This window comes from Apus apus, chromosome Z (genome assembly GCF_020740795.1).
Source record: "Apus apus isolate bApuApu2 chromosome Z, bApuApu2.pri.cur, whole genome shotgun sequence".
Lineage (NCBI taxonomy): Eukaryota > Metazoa > Chordata > Aves > Apodiformes > Apodidae > Apus > Apus apus.
Window position 1 is genome coordinate 52,219,269 of NC_067312.1, and position 18,384 is coordinate 52,237,652.

At 42.1% G+C, this 18,384-nt stretch overlaps 1 protein-coding gene across 3 annotated transcripts in view; it reads left to right on the forward strand.

The window, feature by feature from the left end:
* The window catches only part of SHB (SH2 domain containing adaptor protein B), a 69,591-nt gene that overhangs the window by 43,788 nt on the left and 7,419 nt on the right, over positions 1-18,384 (forward strand). For 2 of the 3 annotated variants that reach the window (XM_051643111.1, XM_051643110.1), the window contains exons 4-5: positions 7,158-7,329; positions 11,580-11,699. In XM_051643111.1, the coding sequence (XP_051499071.1) occupies positions 7,158-7,329; positions 11,580-11,699 (292 nt within the window). Of the gene's footprint in view, positions 1-7,157; positions 7,330-11,579; positions 11,700-13,580; positions 13,641-18,384 lie in introns of those variants that run through there. The other variant, XM_051643112.1, reaches the window with a different exon arrangement.

Sequence of the window (18,384 nt, forward strand, 5' to 3'; positions counted from 1 at the left end):
ATATGTATGGGGGGAGAAATCTCTGAAAAGCACGTGGGTAGTCTCAAATGTTCACCTGCTGCAGAAATGTTGAACATTGCACTTTTTGTTTGGTGTTTCAGCTGACCTTTTGTCAACCATCTCAGTATTTGCATCATGTCAGTAAAACTTTCTCCCACTCTTTGTCTACTCAGTGATGAGTTTCTTCTTACTTGGATTATTTTCATGACAACAGCATTTCTATGCATATGAAGAACTTGGGTTTAGATTAATCCTTTTGAACTGCTGAAGTCTCCAACATCAAAACTTGTCAGTGAAGGACATCTGACAAACCATTTTCTGTCTCAGTGACTGTCTGCACTTGGTGCTGGTTGCAGTGCCATTGTTTCTGTTCCGTTGCTTTGCATAAGTGAGGGGAGCTTAGTTCAGTAAGGATGTGATTCTAAAGGCTAGGGCTTTTTCTTTCATAGACACACTGTGTGCCCAGCTGGGTAAGTTTATTTGACCACGTTCCAGTCTGCTCTTGTGGGGTGCTAGAGTTATACGCACTCTGTGGTTTAACTGTCAGTGGCATGTTCTACTGAAAAGCTGTGGCTAGAAGCAGGGTTGTTCCCTTTCTTTTCTAGGAGACAGTTTGGCAGAAAGCTTGGAAAGGAGAGTTAAGTGTGGTGATGTTTGTAGAGATGAGGAGAAAAGGGGAAGAGATGTGGCTCTGGAAGGCAGTGTGGAAGAAGTCTGAGAGCAATGATCAGTAGTCAGTGTACATTTACCCTGGGTAAATCCTGCTTGACAAACCTGTTTGCTTTCTGCATTGAAACTACTAGATCTGTTAATGGAAGGAGAGCTGTGTTTACTTCAGCTTTAAATGTTTTGCTGTGGCACCAGCTGTGTTACCTGGTTTGGCATGCTGTAGCCTAGATGGGTAGACTACTAGATGCCTGAAAACCTGTCAGGATCATTGACCTCAAAGGGTAGTTACAGCTCAGTGATTCATACTCTTCCTGGAGTCTGGTTACAAGTGTGAGTCCTCAGGGGACCAGTTCTGGAACTCTTCCTGTTCAGCATCTTCATCAGTAACCCAGAGGAGGAAGAGAGTTACTGCACTTCACGAAGCGCATGAAGTTCATGAAGAGCTGCCATTTAGACAGACCTGGGCAGGCTGGAGAAATGGGCTGACAAAAAGCTTAGAAAATCCAGCCAAAACAAAGTCAAAGACCTGCATCTGTAGCAGACTAACCCCTGCAGTGATATGGACTGAGGCCTGGCAGACTTGCTGGGTTACAGCTTAGCTGGAAGGGACTTAAGGAGTCCAGGGGAAGATGGACTAGATGTGGCCAGTAGTGCTCTGTGGCAGTGATGATGGCTAGCAGCATCCTGGCCTGTGTGAACTGGGGCATAGCTGGTAGACCAAGCAAAGTGACTGTTCCTCTTCACTTCACACTTCTTGGACAATATGTGTAATGCTGTGTCCGGTATCCTGATGCAAAGTAAGATGTTGATAAATGTTGATGTCAGCATAGAGCCATCAAAATTACAAAAAACTACAGCACTTGACTTGTGATGCTGAGAGAACTGAGCTTGGTTAGCCCGGAGAAGAGAAAGCTTTAGGGGGGATGTAATAGCAGCTTTCCAATGCCTATGAGATCTTAAAGAAGATAGAGTCAGGTTCTTCACAAATGAGTAGATGATTGATGGGAAGATGAGACATAAGTTGAATCAGGAGAGGTTCCGACTTGATATGGGAATTATTTTTTTTGTCTGCAAACACAGTCAAGCATTGGAGCCAGTTTTCCAGGGCGCTTTTGCAGACTTATCCTGTGTGAATTCATGCCTGGATACAGTTCTGAACAACCTGATCTGATTGCATAGCGGACCCTGCCTTGAGCAGGTTTGACTAAATACCTCCCATGGTGCCGTTCTACCTGAATTATTCTATGATTTTGCAATTCTCTTGCACTTCTATTGCCACACTACAGAAATGAGAAGTAACTTCTCTCCACAGTTACACAAGGCTACTGTTCTGTAAACAGAGCTTGTGGTGTGAATACCCTTCTTGGGTGTTTCTGACCTGGTTCCCTAATAGGTAGGTGGGCATGGGTGACAAAAATGTGTTTATCTTGTAGCACATTGGAGCAGAGTAGTGGCAATTTGTTTTGACAGATTCTACCTCTCTGCTTTATTTGTCCTTACATCTTCAGGTTGTGGTTGATTTCCAAGCCAACCAGATTTTTTTAGTATCCATCCTGTGCAATGTGAGTGGGAGCAAGAGACGCATAGATGAACCTGGAGCAGCTGCTTAAAAAGAAACCTCTTGCTCAGTATCACCTTTCCTCTTGTTGTTCCACGGAACAGAAGATGTTGGAGAAAACTGATTTCTACTTCCTAGCAGCATGGTTTGCCTCTGGCGTGTGAGCTGTTAATAATCTTGTGGAGTTCCAGGCTTAGTCACTTTCCCATTAAGCATATGCTGATAGTTCTTTTTGAGCCTGGATCTAAACAAGCATCTAGTCCTGCTGCATTCTGTGCAGGTGAAGTAGTCTCTCTCCCAAAGGAACACAAACACAGACATCTGACCTGCTTCTGTGGCTTCTAGTAAGATACAGTTCTACTGCTGGGTTCTGTCTGCTGGAAACAGGCTTTGGTTCAGGCTTACCTTGTTTTCTTTAACTGCAGTGGCCAAGCTGAGTTCTGCTTGAGCCTTGGCCCTTCTAACTTGCCCCCTGCATAGCTCCACTACATCTTGGTATTCCTCGTAAGTTGCCAACCCCTTTTTCCAAAGGCTGTAAACCTTCCTCTTGTGCCTGAGATACAGCCAAAGCTTTTTGTTTAGCCGGGGTGGTCTTCTTCCCTGTCTGCTTGTTGGCCTGGGGATGGCCTTCTCCTGTGCCCTTAAGAGTTCCTCCTTGAAGTATGACCAGCCTTCCTGGGCTACTTAGCCCTTCAGGACTGTCTCCCAGGGGACACTCAACCATGCTCTGAAACAGGCCAGAGACTGCCCTTCAGAAGTCCAAGGTGGCAGTTCTGCTGGCTTTCCCCCTTGCTTCTCCAGTGATTGTTAACTATCATTTTGTGGTCATTCTGCCCGAGATGACCTCCAACCTTTACATCTCCCACAAGACCTTCTCTGTTAACAAGCAGCAGGTCCAGCAGGGCACTTTCTCTAGCTGGCTTCCTCACCAGCTGTTTCAGGAAGTTGTCTTCCACACACTGCAGGAACCTCCAGGACTGTTCCCTCTCTGCTGGGTTGTATTTCCAGCAGACATCTGGGAAGCTGAAGTCCCCCATGAGAACAAGGGCTGGTGATCACGAAGCCTCTGCCAGCTGCTTATAGAATATTTCATCAGCCTCTACATCCTGGTTGAGGGGGTCTGTAACAAACTCCCACCATGATGTCCACCTTATTGGCCTTCCACTTGATTCTAACCCATGAACACTCAACAGTGTCATTCTCAATGTTAAGTTCTAGGCATTCAAATCTATCCCTAACATGGAGGGCCACCTCACCACCTCTACATCCTTTCCTCTCCCTTCTGAAAAGTTGGTAGCACTGCAGTTGCAGCACTGCAGTTGTGCAAGTCTTCCCACCACGTTTCTGTGATGGCAACTCTGTCACAGTTTTCTTGCTGTACAGTGGCCTCCAGCTCCTTCTGTTTATTGCATTGGTGTAGCTGCACTTCAGCTGGACTAATGGTCCTGCCACCTTTTTGGAGAACAAGCCCTGGTTCCCACCTGACCATGCTCTGACACTTCCCTAGTTACCAACCTTTCACTACCCCTCACGTCTTCACTACCCCATGGATCATCATCCCCTACCTCCATTGAGATAACAGACTGCAAGACCTTGCGAAAACTTTTACCCACCAGCACTAGCATGCAGCTCCCAGGCTCCTCTCTAGTGAGCCTGGTTTCATCCCCATCCCCTTCAAACCTAGTTAAGCTCTTTCAATGAGCCCTGCTAACTCTTTTCCCAGGATCATCCTTCCCCTTCAGGTTAGGCTTCCTCCACCTGTTGCCAGCGTGCTTGGTGTCCTATAGATCAACCCATGATCAAAGAAACCAAAGTCCTTCTGGTTACACCAGTCTTGGAGCCAGGAGTTAACCTGCTGGCTCTTCCTGTTAATCCCATCATCAGTCCCTGCAACTGGTGCAATAGAGGAGAAAACCACTTGTGCTCTTCATCCTTTAACTGCCCTTGGACTTTTGGAAGCAACCTCATCACTACCTACCTGAAGTACCAGTAAGGGGTAGTAAACAGAGGGCTGAACTAGGGTAGGGAGTATTCTCCATATATCCTTAATTCTGGCCCCAGGGAGACAGCTGAATTCCTGAAGTCCCTGCTCCTCTGCCATGATTTCCAGATTTATTGCTGAAGCATGGATAGATGAACCTGTTTATATCAAAACTGGAGGTTTGGATGGGCCAGACTGAAAGTGTGCTACAAGCTGTGAAGTCTGCTCAGGTTGAGGGGGAGTGTGTCTGTACTGTGACTTACAAGTATGGGTCTGGTATCATGTTGACATTAGTGGAGCAAGCAAGATATGTAGCCTTCTTCAGGAACTTCTGCTCTTAACTGCAGAGCTGAAAGACGTGTCTCTGCGTAGCAGAGCTGTACTGCAGCATTTTGACTGTTTAGAGCTTGAGTTCTTTTACAAACAAATTTGGTTCTGTTTCATTGGAGGCTTTGCAGCCAAAGCCGAAATGCATTTTTTGATGGCTTTTATGTGAAGTGGGCAGGTCTTGTTACACCTCCCACTTAGCTGGGCAAACTGGTTTGCCCAGAAGAGCTGAGGCTGGCAAAACAATAGGAGTAAAGTAGCTTTCTGGCATGTAATCTGTCTAGAAGAGGAGACAGCAACACCGAAGAACCCATTCAGCAATGTCAGGCTGACACTGGCTCCCATGTGAGTGTGTGTGAAATTGGGGCTTTCCAGGCTGTCATGTGGGGATAGCAAACTTTTGGGTAAAGAAAATGCCTGTGAAGCCTGTGGAGTAAGTATCTGTCCTTCTAGTGTTGTTTTACAAAGTGACCCACTGTTATGAAGAAGGCCATCTGCTGGTAGTTTTCAGCTCTGATCATGGCCTCCTGGAAGCAGGAAATGTAAATGCCAAACTTGGTCACGTCTGCTGTCTGCAGCAGCTGTTGCACAGAAAGCTGGTGTCTTGGACCCTGGGGAACTTGAAGCAGGGGAGTTCTGACATGCCACCACCAGAAGAGTATGGCACCAGTTACAGGGCAGAGGAAGAGATGCCACATGGAGAGTGAGGAAGGGTCTGATGTGCAGCCAGTTCTATAGCTGTAATGGCTATCTAGACAGAAGTACCCTAGCAATAAAGTACTTTGCACTCCCAGCTGCATAAAGAGAGAGCTTCTGAGCCTTCACTGTATATTCTGCAGCTTTGGTTAAGAGCGGATTTATAGCAGCTGAAACTCAGTCCTGATAACAACATCGTATGTGTTGGTGCCTGACTGGGTATGGAGTTGTCAGTTCAATCTCACTCCATGGATATCCAGTTCAGATTGCTTCTTCTTGCCAATTTAATTCACAAGAAGAAGAAAGAATGCAGGAGTCCAGAGACTTGTCTGAGTTTTTCATACACAGAAAACACTCATAAGGATCTGAAATTTAACTTTGTGCAGTTTTTGGAGAACAGGTCCTACTTCTAACCATTCTGTTGTAAAATATTGCTGTTTACAGTCAGAATTGAGTTTTGTTTGGTTTATGAACTGAACTTTTTGGTGTCTGAAATATGTTGCTTTGTCAGAATCTGTGATTAAATTCACCAGTATCCACAGAGTTCCCAAATTACACCCAGGTGTTTTCCTTACAGTTGAAATAAGAATGCTGTTCATATATGTCACTGGCAAGTACACACGTGCAATTTTTCTCCTTATTATGCTAATCAGCTTTCATTATCCAGTAATGGGGTTAAACCCATTTTAAGAAGTAATCAGTATGTTTCTGCTATGGGTACTTCAGAATATTATTTAGTGCATCTGCCCAATTTTTGCAATAATTTGTGCCTAATTTATCTGAGTAGAGGAGGAATTTGGAAGTGTCCTAAGCCCTATGAGGAAAGCATATAAAAATAACAAAAAATAAATAATAACAAACAAACAAAAGACAACTCCTAAACATTTTCCATATCCAACACGTCTCTGTTCTGTATACAGTGTATTTTTGAACACTACAGTTGTCTTGCTGTTGTACAGCGTAGCTGTAAAAGCCACCAGCTACATGCCGAAGTGGCTGTTATAATCAGTTGAGTTCTAAATGTGTAAGATACACTGTTTTAGGGAGTCCCTTTGATTGTCCTTGTAATGTTTTTTCTGATATTGGTGTTGAAACTCGAGAGCTGATGGTGCTATGTGTTTTTGTGCACATTTGCCTCCTGATACAGTGAAGGCTTTTCCTACAACAAGAACACATCTGCGGTGTTAGTTCTGATGAAGACACAAGCCATAGAAGGCTGCCAGAGTGAGGAAGGGCAGCTCCTTTCACTACTTCTGTCAAATGTTCTATCCTTCCATTTTTATGGAATTCTAGACATATAGAATCTGTAGGTGTAAATGTAGTAAGTATAGAATGAGGATGCCAACTTGATTAGAATGTGCTTTGCTACAGATCTTGCAGTGCTCTAAGAAATTACAGCTTTGCAAAATAAGTCATATTGCTTTTCTTGGAATAATACAGTTTGTGAGAGAAACTGTCAAATGCCATTTTTGTTTTTCATCAGTTTGTACCCTAGTGTTTAAAGACAAAAGCTTTCTGCCAGCACTGTATAAGTGGATTCACTTTTAATTCATTGTTGCTTGCTTGTATTTCTGATGTGATAGGTGTTAGCTTTCTGGATTTGCACCCAAATCACTGTTTGGATGATTCCATGTAAACTGATGCAAACTGGATTCTTGATGTTCTCACTGTTTTGTTTTAATTGTGGCAGGTGACTGAAAGCCTATCTTTGTTACTGGTACTTGTTTAGAAACTGGAATTGGTATAGAAACTGGTACTTGTTTTAGAAACACTTTTACACATCTTTTGCACTTTTACACATTTACATCTTAACGCTAGTGGATGCATGTTTATTCTCCCTTGAAAGTGTGAAACCTCTCTAAGTGCTACAGCTATCTTGGTCCTTGTTAATCTTGCCTGGAGAGGTAATTATTGTGTATCTTGCAGCCCAATTTAATGGAAGTGAGAAACGGCAAGCATCTCCTTCTCCTTCAAATGACCATCGCAGGCAGTTAAGAGCACCTGGAGGAGGCTTTAAACCTATCAAACATGGCAGTCCAGAATTCTGTGGGATCGTGGGAGAGAGAATAGATCCAACTATTCAACTGGAAAAGCAGATGTAAGTAAGCATAGTAATTGCTCTCTAGCTTTTTGCCTCCCCGCTTACAGGAGCAGCAAGCGTACCAGTTTCTGCTGTCCAGCTCTCCCTCTTCAGTATCTCCTGTGTTAGTGATCAAAAAAACCTATTCTTATTAATCCTGCAAGGTGTAAGTAACTTTTGTAGGCGACTTAATAGAGTTAAACTGGAAACTCGTCTCAGAAGCACTGAATTGTATCTGCCAAGTATGTGCAGTTATTTCAGTTTCAACCATCTTGATTACATCACATTAGAGAAATCAGATGTATATCACATATATACCACCTGTGCTTGAAAGCTGCACGAATTCCATATCTCTGTGGCTGCACAGCATGTTTCTAGTACCTCACACATGCCTTGCATTTAGCTGTAATACTGCTCCAGGAAGAGATTGATGAGACCATTTACAGATTTTTCAGAAAATGTTGTTTTACTCTGATAGTGTTAAACTTATTTAGAGGCAATTTTGTCAGATCCAAGCTCAGGTTCTGGGGGAAGTCCCTGGAGTCATTGTCTGGTATCCAAAAGAAGGGCTTCTGTCCTACCTTATTGTTATACTTCTTTGAACCACAAATGAATCTGTCTAAAGGCAGTTTGGTTTGTGTGGTGGAATGACTCACTGTCCTGTATCATAATAAAGGTGCAGCCTTATGGAAAGGGCCAGAATCCCCTCTCACACAAAGCAAGAAAAATCATCTTGTGGAGCAATTTAGAAAGGTTACACCGATGTTTGTAAGCACTGAGAAATTTAATGGATTTACACAGTAAAGTAAGGAACGTAGGTCTTGAATCTCTAAAGGCATTGCCACTCCAGATGCTGTCATTCTAGGTTTAGATGTAGGGTTTATTTTCACAGGAGAGGGCAGGCATAATTTAGCCTGGATATGAGTGTGCTCTTAGTGAGAATACTTTGTGAGAATACCCTAAATGGCAGTGATGTTGGGAGATTAGCAATCCTTTTGCACTTCTGTTCCTCGGTAGGAGAGAATCCCTCCTGTCAATTGCATCTGAGAGAAGGTAGTTCCAGAAATTCCTTTTCCTTTGACATTCCATTTTTGCATGCAGTATTTGGAAACTTAAGCTTGAAACAGAGAACAGTATCATCCACGTGGTGTCATGTTCCATCTAATAAACTTCAACCTATGAACAATCTGCTCATTGGCATATTGTAGACTTACCTTGAACAGAAGAAGCAGCAACCACTATTGTGAAATCACTCACTGATACTGGTAGGTAAATTACTAAAAAGCTATACATTTTACTTTACGATTTAGTTCTCAGATTTGGTTAGTCTCAGCCCACTATACCACCAAAAATACTGCAGAAAGTTGAGCGTTTGTTAATTAAATTTTGACTTATAAATATATTGTGTACTTCCTCTCTTTTAGTGTAACTGCAGTTAAATACAACTGCCATTGATAATAAAAACTGAAAACTGCAGAGCTAGTTTTGCTTTCTTTAATAATTTGACAGTTAATCATGAGATTCTTTTTGTTTCTTCATTGTGCAGGACCAAACCTGAAAAGAGTGCACAATTAACAATGTGTCAGAAAACAGAAGAGCTTACACTTATAGTACCTTAGAGTAACAGTAATCACTCAAACTTCTCAAGCTTTAGTAATGTGAGACCTCACCAAGACGCATGCCAAGCCATTCCATCTTTCTCTACAAAAATTGAGTCTGTTTATTATAGAGATAAGTACAAGATCTAGAGGAAAGGAAGCATGCAAATTGACAAGTGGATTTCTAATAAGTAGGTTAGAAAGTTTCCTGGACAGAAATAAGTGTGATAATGTGATTACGTATCAAGAAAGTACTTCTAGTTGCTCATGATTAAGGAATCTTTAACTATGACCTTAGTAACTAATTGAACCCAGGGGAAGTGAATGAATTTGTTCCATTTCCTCAGTAACAGAGAAGAAAAGAGAATGTGTTCTGCTGTTTCCATTATCCTATTGAAAACAAATCCCTTGCAACCTTCATATACAAGGTCTGATGACTTCCTGTTTTGCTCTCACCAATTAGGAAACAGAGTTGTGAGGTGCATATATGAGCTGTAAAAACTGTTTAGACTTACTATATAATTGATGCAGCTGTCCTGTCTTCAGGGAAGCTGTGGCCACTTAGTGGCCAGCTATTGAGAAAGTAAGGGACATCAGGAAGAACATTCTATAAACCATAGTCTCCTGGGAGGAGATCCTCATAAAGGTCAAATTGTGTGGTTGTGTTTGAATTTTGCTTTCAGGTTGGCATTGTGTGCCTGTGTTTTCCAGGATATGTTAGAAGACATGCGAGTCTTCAGATTTTTACGTCACATACTTTTGCATTGGTGTCTTAACACGAGTTGTCATTTCACTGTTTTGTGATCACGTCATTGACATTTGAATCTTTGACCTTTCTGCCCAAATACCTGTATGTTGGCATTTAAATAATAGACACACCCAGGGCAAACAGGCCCAATACAATTGAAACAGAAAATTAGTGAGGAACTTTAAGCTGATTATAGCACTATGTTTATCTCTAGCTGCAACAGGCGCAATCTGCGTGTCCCATTTACATGGGCATATGATTCACAAGTAATTACAGTTCTGGATACTGCTGTTTACTCTCAGCTGTAGCCAAAACATCTTCCGGGCGTCACTTCTGAATCAGATGTTCTTCCATCAGCAGTTATCTTCATACTTCAGTGTTTTTCCTTCCGACTGTTTTTAAAAAGTGTTCTACTTCCTGGAACCAGCCCTGCATTCTTTTTCCATGAGCCCATTTGTCAACTGGGGGACACCAGATCTGAAGAATATATTAAATACTTGCTTGAGAATATCAGAGTCTAAGGTATCTCCCTGGTTTTGGATAGGCCATCTCTTACTTTGTTTTTTTTTTGGCACCTTGGGGAGAAAAGAAAAATTATTCATAGTTTATAGGAATGATGTTTAGATTTTCCTAGTCCATTTTCTTATTTATGCTTAGAGTCAATACTCTTGCCTTACATGCAGAAGAAAGCCCAGTCTTTAAATTGCTTGTTGAGAAGTGTCCTTCAGCAGTAAATACGTACTATGGGATGAGGTGAACACTGCCTGAAGACATTTGCATGTGTGCCTCCCTTTTATTTGTGAAATGGTGGAGCTGTCAGCCTCCTTTTCTAGACTGTCTTGAATATACAACAGATGAATTGTCCTTCTAGTTTCTCTACGGCAAACTTTGTTTGTAACCAGGCACATAATAATTTTTTAGTTTGAACACCCGTTTTTGTTCAGCATATCTGTCAGATTTTACAATGGAGCTGACATCAGCACAAGGTAGTTAAGAGCATAACTTCTGCCAAAGTGGCCTCTCTGGTCTTTATTCCCTTCCTTTTAGTTGGTATATTTTCCTTAGAATACGTTCAGTAGAGAAATAAAATTAGAACAAATGGAAGAAAACTTTTTTGCACAAGGCCTGTGGTGGTTCCTGGTAATAACAGACAGAGAGCACTTCTGCTGTATGCATTATCTTGCTTATGCAGACATGATAGTGTCACATGGTGCTTCAGAGTGCATCTAGCAATTTCAGGAAGGAAGAGATCTTCCTTAGAGATGCAGTTGACCCAGTGCAGGGCCACGCTTGGGAAGGGACAAAACATTTACTGCTGGACTGTGAGATTTTAATTGCTGATACAGAGCAGCTTATGCTGAGAAGGTTCTTGGTTTGCAGTGGTCAGTTTAGTGAAGGACCCACCTCTCCTCTTCCCATTTCCTTTCTTCACTGAATTGAGCACATGCACTCTACAGAGCCACTGAAGAATTAATTAAAGCACCCTGAGATGTCACAATGACTGGGTTATAGATCTTCACACAGTTATTTTCTTTTTATTTGCTTTTGCTTGTTTTATTTTTGTTCTTTTGTGTTTTATTTGAAATACTGATATAGCACAATAATGAAATGTGTATGTTGTGAATCTACTGCTTGCAAGATATGTTGCTTTGAATGGGAATTTCTTACATAAATATGTACACCAATCCTGTTACATGCTGTCCTGATCTAAGTATTTTCCTTCAGCTGACAGGAACTGCCGGCCTCCACAAATTGTAAAGTTACGTTCAGATCATGCAAGCAATGTGGGTTTTATCCATAATATATTAGATCTTTAATGGTAAATATCACATAGGTATCTTTTTCATACCTTAAAGAAATGAAGTAGTGAAAGGAGTATGTGTTGTAATGTGTTTATATTAAATCTCTCTGCTTTTTCCTAGATGGTATCATGGAGCCATCAGTCGGACAGATGCAGAAAACCTGTTACGTTTATGTAAAGAGTGTAGCTACCTTGTGAGAAATAGTCAAACAAGCAAGCATGACTATTCTCTTTCACTGAAGTAAGTAGCTGTCAGTAAAACATAATTAATGCAATTTATAAGCCATAGCTTCTGTGGGGCAAAAAGAGAAAATGATCCAGTCTGTTTCTGCACTAGTTCAGCTCAAAAGGGCACTCAGAGAGTTAGAGACTGTCAGTCTGCATGATGTATAGTGGCAATCACTGAATTAGAATGTGTCAGTGTTGAATTGTTAAGAAATCTTTAGTCTTCATTTGTTGCCCCTTTAAACACATAATCCTGAGGGTTTTTTTAATTATTTTTTTTCTCCAGCAGCTCCTGCTTCTTCTGCTTCAGGCTGAATAAGCAACTATATTGTTTGGGGATTTTATTTCTTTTGCTATGGGATGAATAGAAGTGCATCTGTTAACCTAGTTTTAAGATTCTGCTCTAGGGCTTTAGAAAAATATTTTTAGGACTATTTTTCAATCTTGATTCCTTTGCTGTTTCTGTTGGTATCTATCCTCCCCCTGTGAGGTAGACAATAGTAGCTTAAGGGAAATGAGTGAATGGAGGCAGCAGGTCTATGCTTGTTGCTGCAGGTGAACCCCTGCTTGCCTACGTCACCTTCCAATGCCTCTATACAATAGCTATGAGGTTCTGGATGTGGAAGGTCAGTCAGTGGATGGTGTGGGTGGTGTGGATGACAGCCCATCTACATTAGAGGTGTCACCACAGTCAGAAAAGCCTAACCCCCATATCACGACCACCTCAACAAGGAAGAAAAAACAGGTTATAGTTGTAGGTGACTCCCTTCTGCAGGGAAAAGAGGATCCAATATGCTGGACAGACCCTCCTCTTAGAGAAGTCTGCTGTGTCCTCAGCTGAGGCCCAGGGTAAGAACATCACTAGGAAGCTTCCTCACCTGGTGTGGCCTTCAGACTATTATCTATTGCTGATCTTCAGCAGTACATACTCTGAGGGCAATCAGGGCCTTGGCACAGTTGGTGAGGGAATCTGGAGGACAGGTTATTTTTTCCTCTCTCCTTCTAGTTGTGGGCAATGAAACTGGAAGAAATGGAGAGAAACAGTCTGTTAATACATGGATCTGTGACTAGTGTCACCACTAGAATTTGGGGTTTTTCAGTAATGGGGTGTTCTACACAGCATCAGGCCTGTTGGTGTTCCATGGGATTCTCCTTTCTTAGAGGGTGAAGAGGATCTTTGCTCCCAAGCTAGAAGGGCTCATTGACAGGCATTTTAAACTAGATGTGAAGAGGGAGGGGGATAATATCAAGCTTACCCATGACAAGCTGTAGGATGACACACCAAGGTTAGAGGGAGAGGTGCTAGCAAGGGCCTTCAGCCTGTTGCTCTCAGACAGGCTGTGTACACTGGAGCACTTCCAAAAGCTTGCAGAGATGACCCAGGGGCCCCTGAGGCAATAGGAGCCATAAGAGTGAAATACCCCAAAAGAATTAAGGTGTTTCTCTAACAGTGTGAGATGGCCAACAGCCCAGCTGAAAGGTTTCTATTCCAATGCATGAGCAACAGACAGAAGGAGCTGGAAGCCACCATGCTACTAGAAAGCTACCACCTAGTTGCCATTACTGACATGTGGTGGGAGGAATGCCAACCAAGTAAGACTCTTTATAATAACGCACTTGTCCCACAGCTGCTGCACAGAACCTGACCATGTGATGCTCTACCAATCCAGTTTCCCTCCCCCTTGCAACACAGAGTGTCAGGAGTGGCATCATAGGATACTATAAAAACATGCTTTGCTCATTTTTCCTTTAACAGGCAGGCTTGGGGTGCATGAGTTCTTCTGTAGGTATGGGATGCCTACAAAAGATGGAGACTTTTAAATGTTGCTGTTTTATATGCATAGTTGATGTTCAAAATAGACCCTTTCAGCATCAAACTTCTGTTTTATTTTACCAGTGCATTTATGATGGTGTGAAATTAAAGGCACTAGCTGTAGAACATCTGGTAGCACACTATAAAGGCACAAGGTACTTATGGGCTATACTTGTTAATAAAGCTGTAGCACAAAATGAAGACTGACCACCCATATGTAATTTACTCTTCTTAAGAGCTTGCAGCCTTGTCAGTTGTTTCATTAACCTACAAAACCTGCACTAGAGTATGGCTCTTGAATGGCTCTGGAGTTGGTAGATGCTACAGTGGAAAAAAATGAGCAGCCTTCTGTGTGAATAATTCCTGAATGCTCATGCTGGTTGGATTTTGCTTCCACTTTTGTTGAAACTTGGCCTAGGTCATTGTCCTGCATCCTTCTCAAATACAGTCTGCTTAGTGTCCCTGCTTAGCACACACTGTATGACCTGTGTTTCTGTGGAATGATATCTCAGGAAACACTGACGCCAATGTTAGAGAATGCAGGCATGTACTGATATGCAACTACTGGCTTTGAAGCTGACTGTACTTTTAACTTTCTTGCATTATTTCACCACATTCATTGCCATGCAAATTGAACCTGATGATAAGAGGTTGTAGGGAATACAGGCAATGGCCTCAAGCCCCACATTTTGTGATTGTTCTAGTCACATCCGGTGGGAGTGACTGCCACATGTTTGGTACCTGTTTCTTAGATGACTTTTGTTTAGAGGTATACTGCCTGTTTCCCAAAAACTGTGCAAATGTCCATGCTTCTGGTACAGTTGCAGTAACTTCTGTTTGGGTTTTCTTTTTCTGCATAAGCTTGCTGGGCAACATGTTATTCTCCACACCTTACTATTTATTCTTTTTTCTTGTCAGAGTATTTTTCTTATCATGAAAGTCAAGGTGTGTCCTGATTGCCAGCCCCATGGTGGTATGTTTTGCAGTAAGAACTGAGAGCTTCATTGCTTGCTTTGCTATAGCTTTGTCTGCCAGAATGGATCAGTGAATCTCAGTTTGGCTTGCTGCTAGGTTCACAGACACAAGAGGTACTTATCAGAGCCAGTAAGGCTCCTTGTGCCCCAAGGCTACCCTCTAAGTCTACCGCAGCAGGCTTTGCTTATTTGGACACTTCCTTTATGCCTTCATCTCATAATTTAATCCTACCACTTCAGTGCATTTATTCAAAAGCTGTATAGCATGACTTAACACAGTGAAGCTGTGACTGAGCTCTGACGTTGTTAATTGAAATGCCAGAATGATCTCAGCAATTCTTCAAGGCTGCATGTTAGCCCATGGGTCTCTAAATCGAGTGCGGTGCAGCCTGATCCACTTCAAGTGATAGTAAGTCCAAGCATGTTTCTCCTCAGGCTCTCCACACTAGTTAGCCAGACACTTCTGTGTACTACACAGCAGATCTTAAGTCATCTGGAGAGGCACAAGAGCAGTAAGAGCTTATATTGTCTGTCAGAAATGAAGGGCTACTGTCTCCTTAGCTATTTCCAGTTCCCTGTCTACTTGAATCATATCTTTCCCTTGTATCTGCAGGCTTGGTGCTTTCTGTCAGTGCCAGGAGATGTACTGCTGGAATGTAAACTAGAGGCAATATGTTCCCCATGGACACAGTTCTGTGAAAACTATGGAGCAAGAGTGTCCTGAAACCCTTTGCTTCATACAGACTTGTTTGGGTTCTGTTTGATTTCCATTGAAGCAAATAGTTCATTCTGTTGGCTTGTTGAAACCAAAAGGAGGGAACTGGGGTTTGGGATCACTGCTGCTGCTGTATGTCCTTGAGCTGATGTGTCTGTTCAAATGGTGAGTTAACTTAAGATTCACAAGGGCACACCCCTGTTTGGATTCCTTACCAGAAGCAAGAGAGAGGAAGAGAGGAGAGCAAAGGCTGGATTTCAACCATAACATCTTTTGGTTTCCCCACCTCTGTAAACTTTCCTTTTGCCTTTCTGCTTTTCTTCCTATGTTCTTCCTAAGAACATTCCACATAGTCGTTAGGTAGGAGAATTGCAAGGTTAGAGCACCAAGTCCTCTGTCAGATATGTGGTCTCATGGCAGACTAAGTGACACCTTAAGGTGGCCTGTATGTATGTTGGTTATGTGAAAACTAACTCCCCCAAAAAGGAATGTTGTCAAATTTGTAAAAGCAGCTGGAGTTGTCTTGAGCTAGGACCCTACACCTGAGTGGCTGGGGGACTGATGTATGGGAGAGAAGGGACTACTGCCCCACAGCTGGGCACAGTAAACTGAGTAAAACCTGCTGGTATAAGACCAGCATTCACAGGCCAAACTGAAGGGATTCATGTTACTACAGGAGAAATAGGATCTGTGCTAGATATGCATTCCCACAATCCAGCTTCATTGAGTATTTTTCTACAGGAACACTAGAGGTGATTCTGGGTGCCCCCTTAAGGCCTGTTTCCTAATTCAGGTATGTTGAAAGGGAAATTCAGGCAGCAACAGAGCCCTGAAGCAGTGGGTATGGGTCTCTGCTGTGACTGTACTTGTGGCTATTCTCTATTCTAGATTAGAATTATTTCACAAGTCAGCTAAATGTGCACACTGTGAGTAAAAACAGTAATGGGCTTTACTTTCTGCTCACATAATTTCTGCACAATCATTGCCACTGGAGGAAGAACAGAGCTGAATTAAGGTGTCTCAATCCTGTGGACTCGAACAGGCATGTGGTTTTCCCTAAATAATGAAAAAGACTTCAAGCAAGGTTTTTTGTCATCATGAAAATGTGGGATTGATCTGTAGAAGAGGTCCTGTTTTCCAAAGCTGGTAACATAGACGTCGGATAGGGTCTGGGTTTTGGATTAACATGGGACTTACCTTTTAGTTGATTTAAAATGCATTGTATGTTCTTGGAAAGTAGCTGCTGTGACATTGTAAAAAAATATGCCTTTCCTGTCAGTTTAATTTATAAAGAGTTAGTGGGATTTTTGATGACTCTCTAAATCATCATTTGAGTGAAAGTATTTAAGAGTATTACTAGTATTACTAGTCTGCTGTTGACCTAAACAGTAATGATAGGGACCTGGCTGTTAGTAGACATCAAGTGTTCTGTCACTTCTGTAGAACTCCCAACAAGCTGAACATCCTTACTACCTTCAAAGCAGTAGGTGGCAATTGATTATAGAGGTGCTGGGCTCAGTAGAGTGATCTTCACACATGTTGGATGCTATTGCAAATGGACACTGCTAGCCCTTGCTGTCAGAGGAAGAGATGTTTATTGCACCATGGAGACAGTGGCTTTCAGATACAGAGTAAGTGTTGTGTATTCTTGAAAAAGAGAGCTGAGACAAGAAAGGCAGCCTCTGAATGTCTCCAGTAAGGAATCACTCATCTCAAGGAAAGTAATTGAGGGGTTTTTTTCCAGAGGAAATTTTAACTTATTTCTTTATTGCTGTAGGTTGGTATGAAACATTACAGGTTTAGGTCAAAGTGACAGCATGTAGTATGAAGGACATTTCAGAATGGGAAAACAGTACAACATGCGTCTCCTACACGGCTAGAATGTTGGGGTTTTTTCTGATGTTAACTGCAAAGTTGTTGGTTTCTTCCCTCTCCCAAGTGACGTTTCATCAAAATGAATGCAGAAAATCTGTTCTGACAAAACAACACTTTATTCAGTGAGAACAGTGTTCAGGAGGCCTGGTTGATTTTTCTGATTGTGAATATGAATGATGCTTCAAGGCTAGCAACATTTTTTTGAAAAAAAATACTAGGTTTGATATCTAGTTATATTTCTTGAACACTCTTGTATCATACTTCAGGCATAAGATCAAAACCAGCACAATCTGATGAGCTCTCTGCACAATTCATTTCCTGTCCTCATTATATTTTGAAAACAGAAGGAACCAGGTGTGGGAAAGCGGTAATTCAAAGTTACTTGGTTTTACAGTTGAGTTGCAAAACATTTTAAATGAGGTGTGACTATTAGTTATGTATCAAGTGTTTCATGCTTGAGATTTCCAAAGTAGTTTGTTGCAGGGATTAGCAACTGCGGCTCTCTCCTGCTCTGTATTTGAAAGTCATGTGAATGGTTGCAATAAGGAAAGGAAGGAGTGAGTATTGTCTGTGGTAGCCCTGTTTTGTCACTGGTTTCCCTCAGTTAAACAAAAACTTGGGAAATAATTATTGCAACATTTGAGGAAACTATACTGACATTCATAATTCATGTAGTAATGATGTCACATGACTTAGGTCAGGTCCCAGCATCTTCTCTTGCAATATGTGTACGTCTCATCTCATCAAGGCACTGGCTGTCATCAGTGTTCACATATGTGAATTTGGGATTGCCATTTAGGTTCTGCTCTTGGAAAACTCTGGGCCTCTCAGGTTCTAATAGCTATTCATGTTGGAAGAGCTGAGAAATCCATAATCCAAAACCAGGACTACTCCCTGTCAGACATGTTCTGCTTGCACTTGTTCAGGTAGACTCCAACAGTTCTTAGAAAACTAAGCAGAAGCTGACTTTCAACCGCCTACACGATGAGGTTTTTTTCTCAGTGCTATTTGAATTTTCAGTTATCTCTCTGCATACTGAAATCAGAGCTTAGACCAAAAGAGTTTGGAGGAGGAGCAGGGAGGAGTACGATTTCCAGGTTCCTGGCTGAACAGTGTCTCTATAATCCTAGTCACTGGTCTAGCAGGAGCAGTGCTGCTAAACAAGTGTAGGTGCATTGTGCCTGCCTAAATACTAGTAAACACTGATTCTTTATGAGTCCAAGCATAACAAAAGAGGGAAGTCTATAAGACAGACTGCAGGAACAAAGGGGGAAGGGGAGGCAGCAGAGAGGATCCTTAGTTTAGATGTGAACTGTTTCAAATA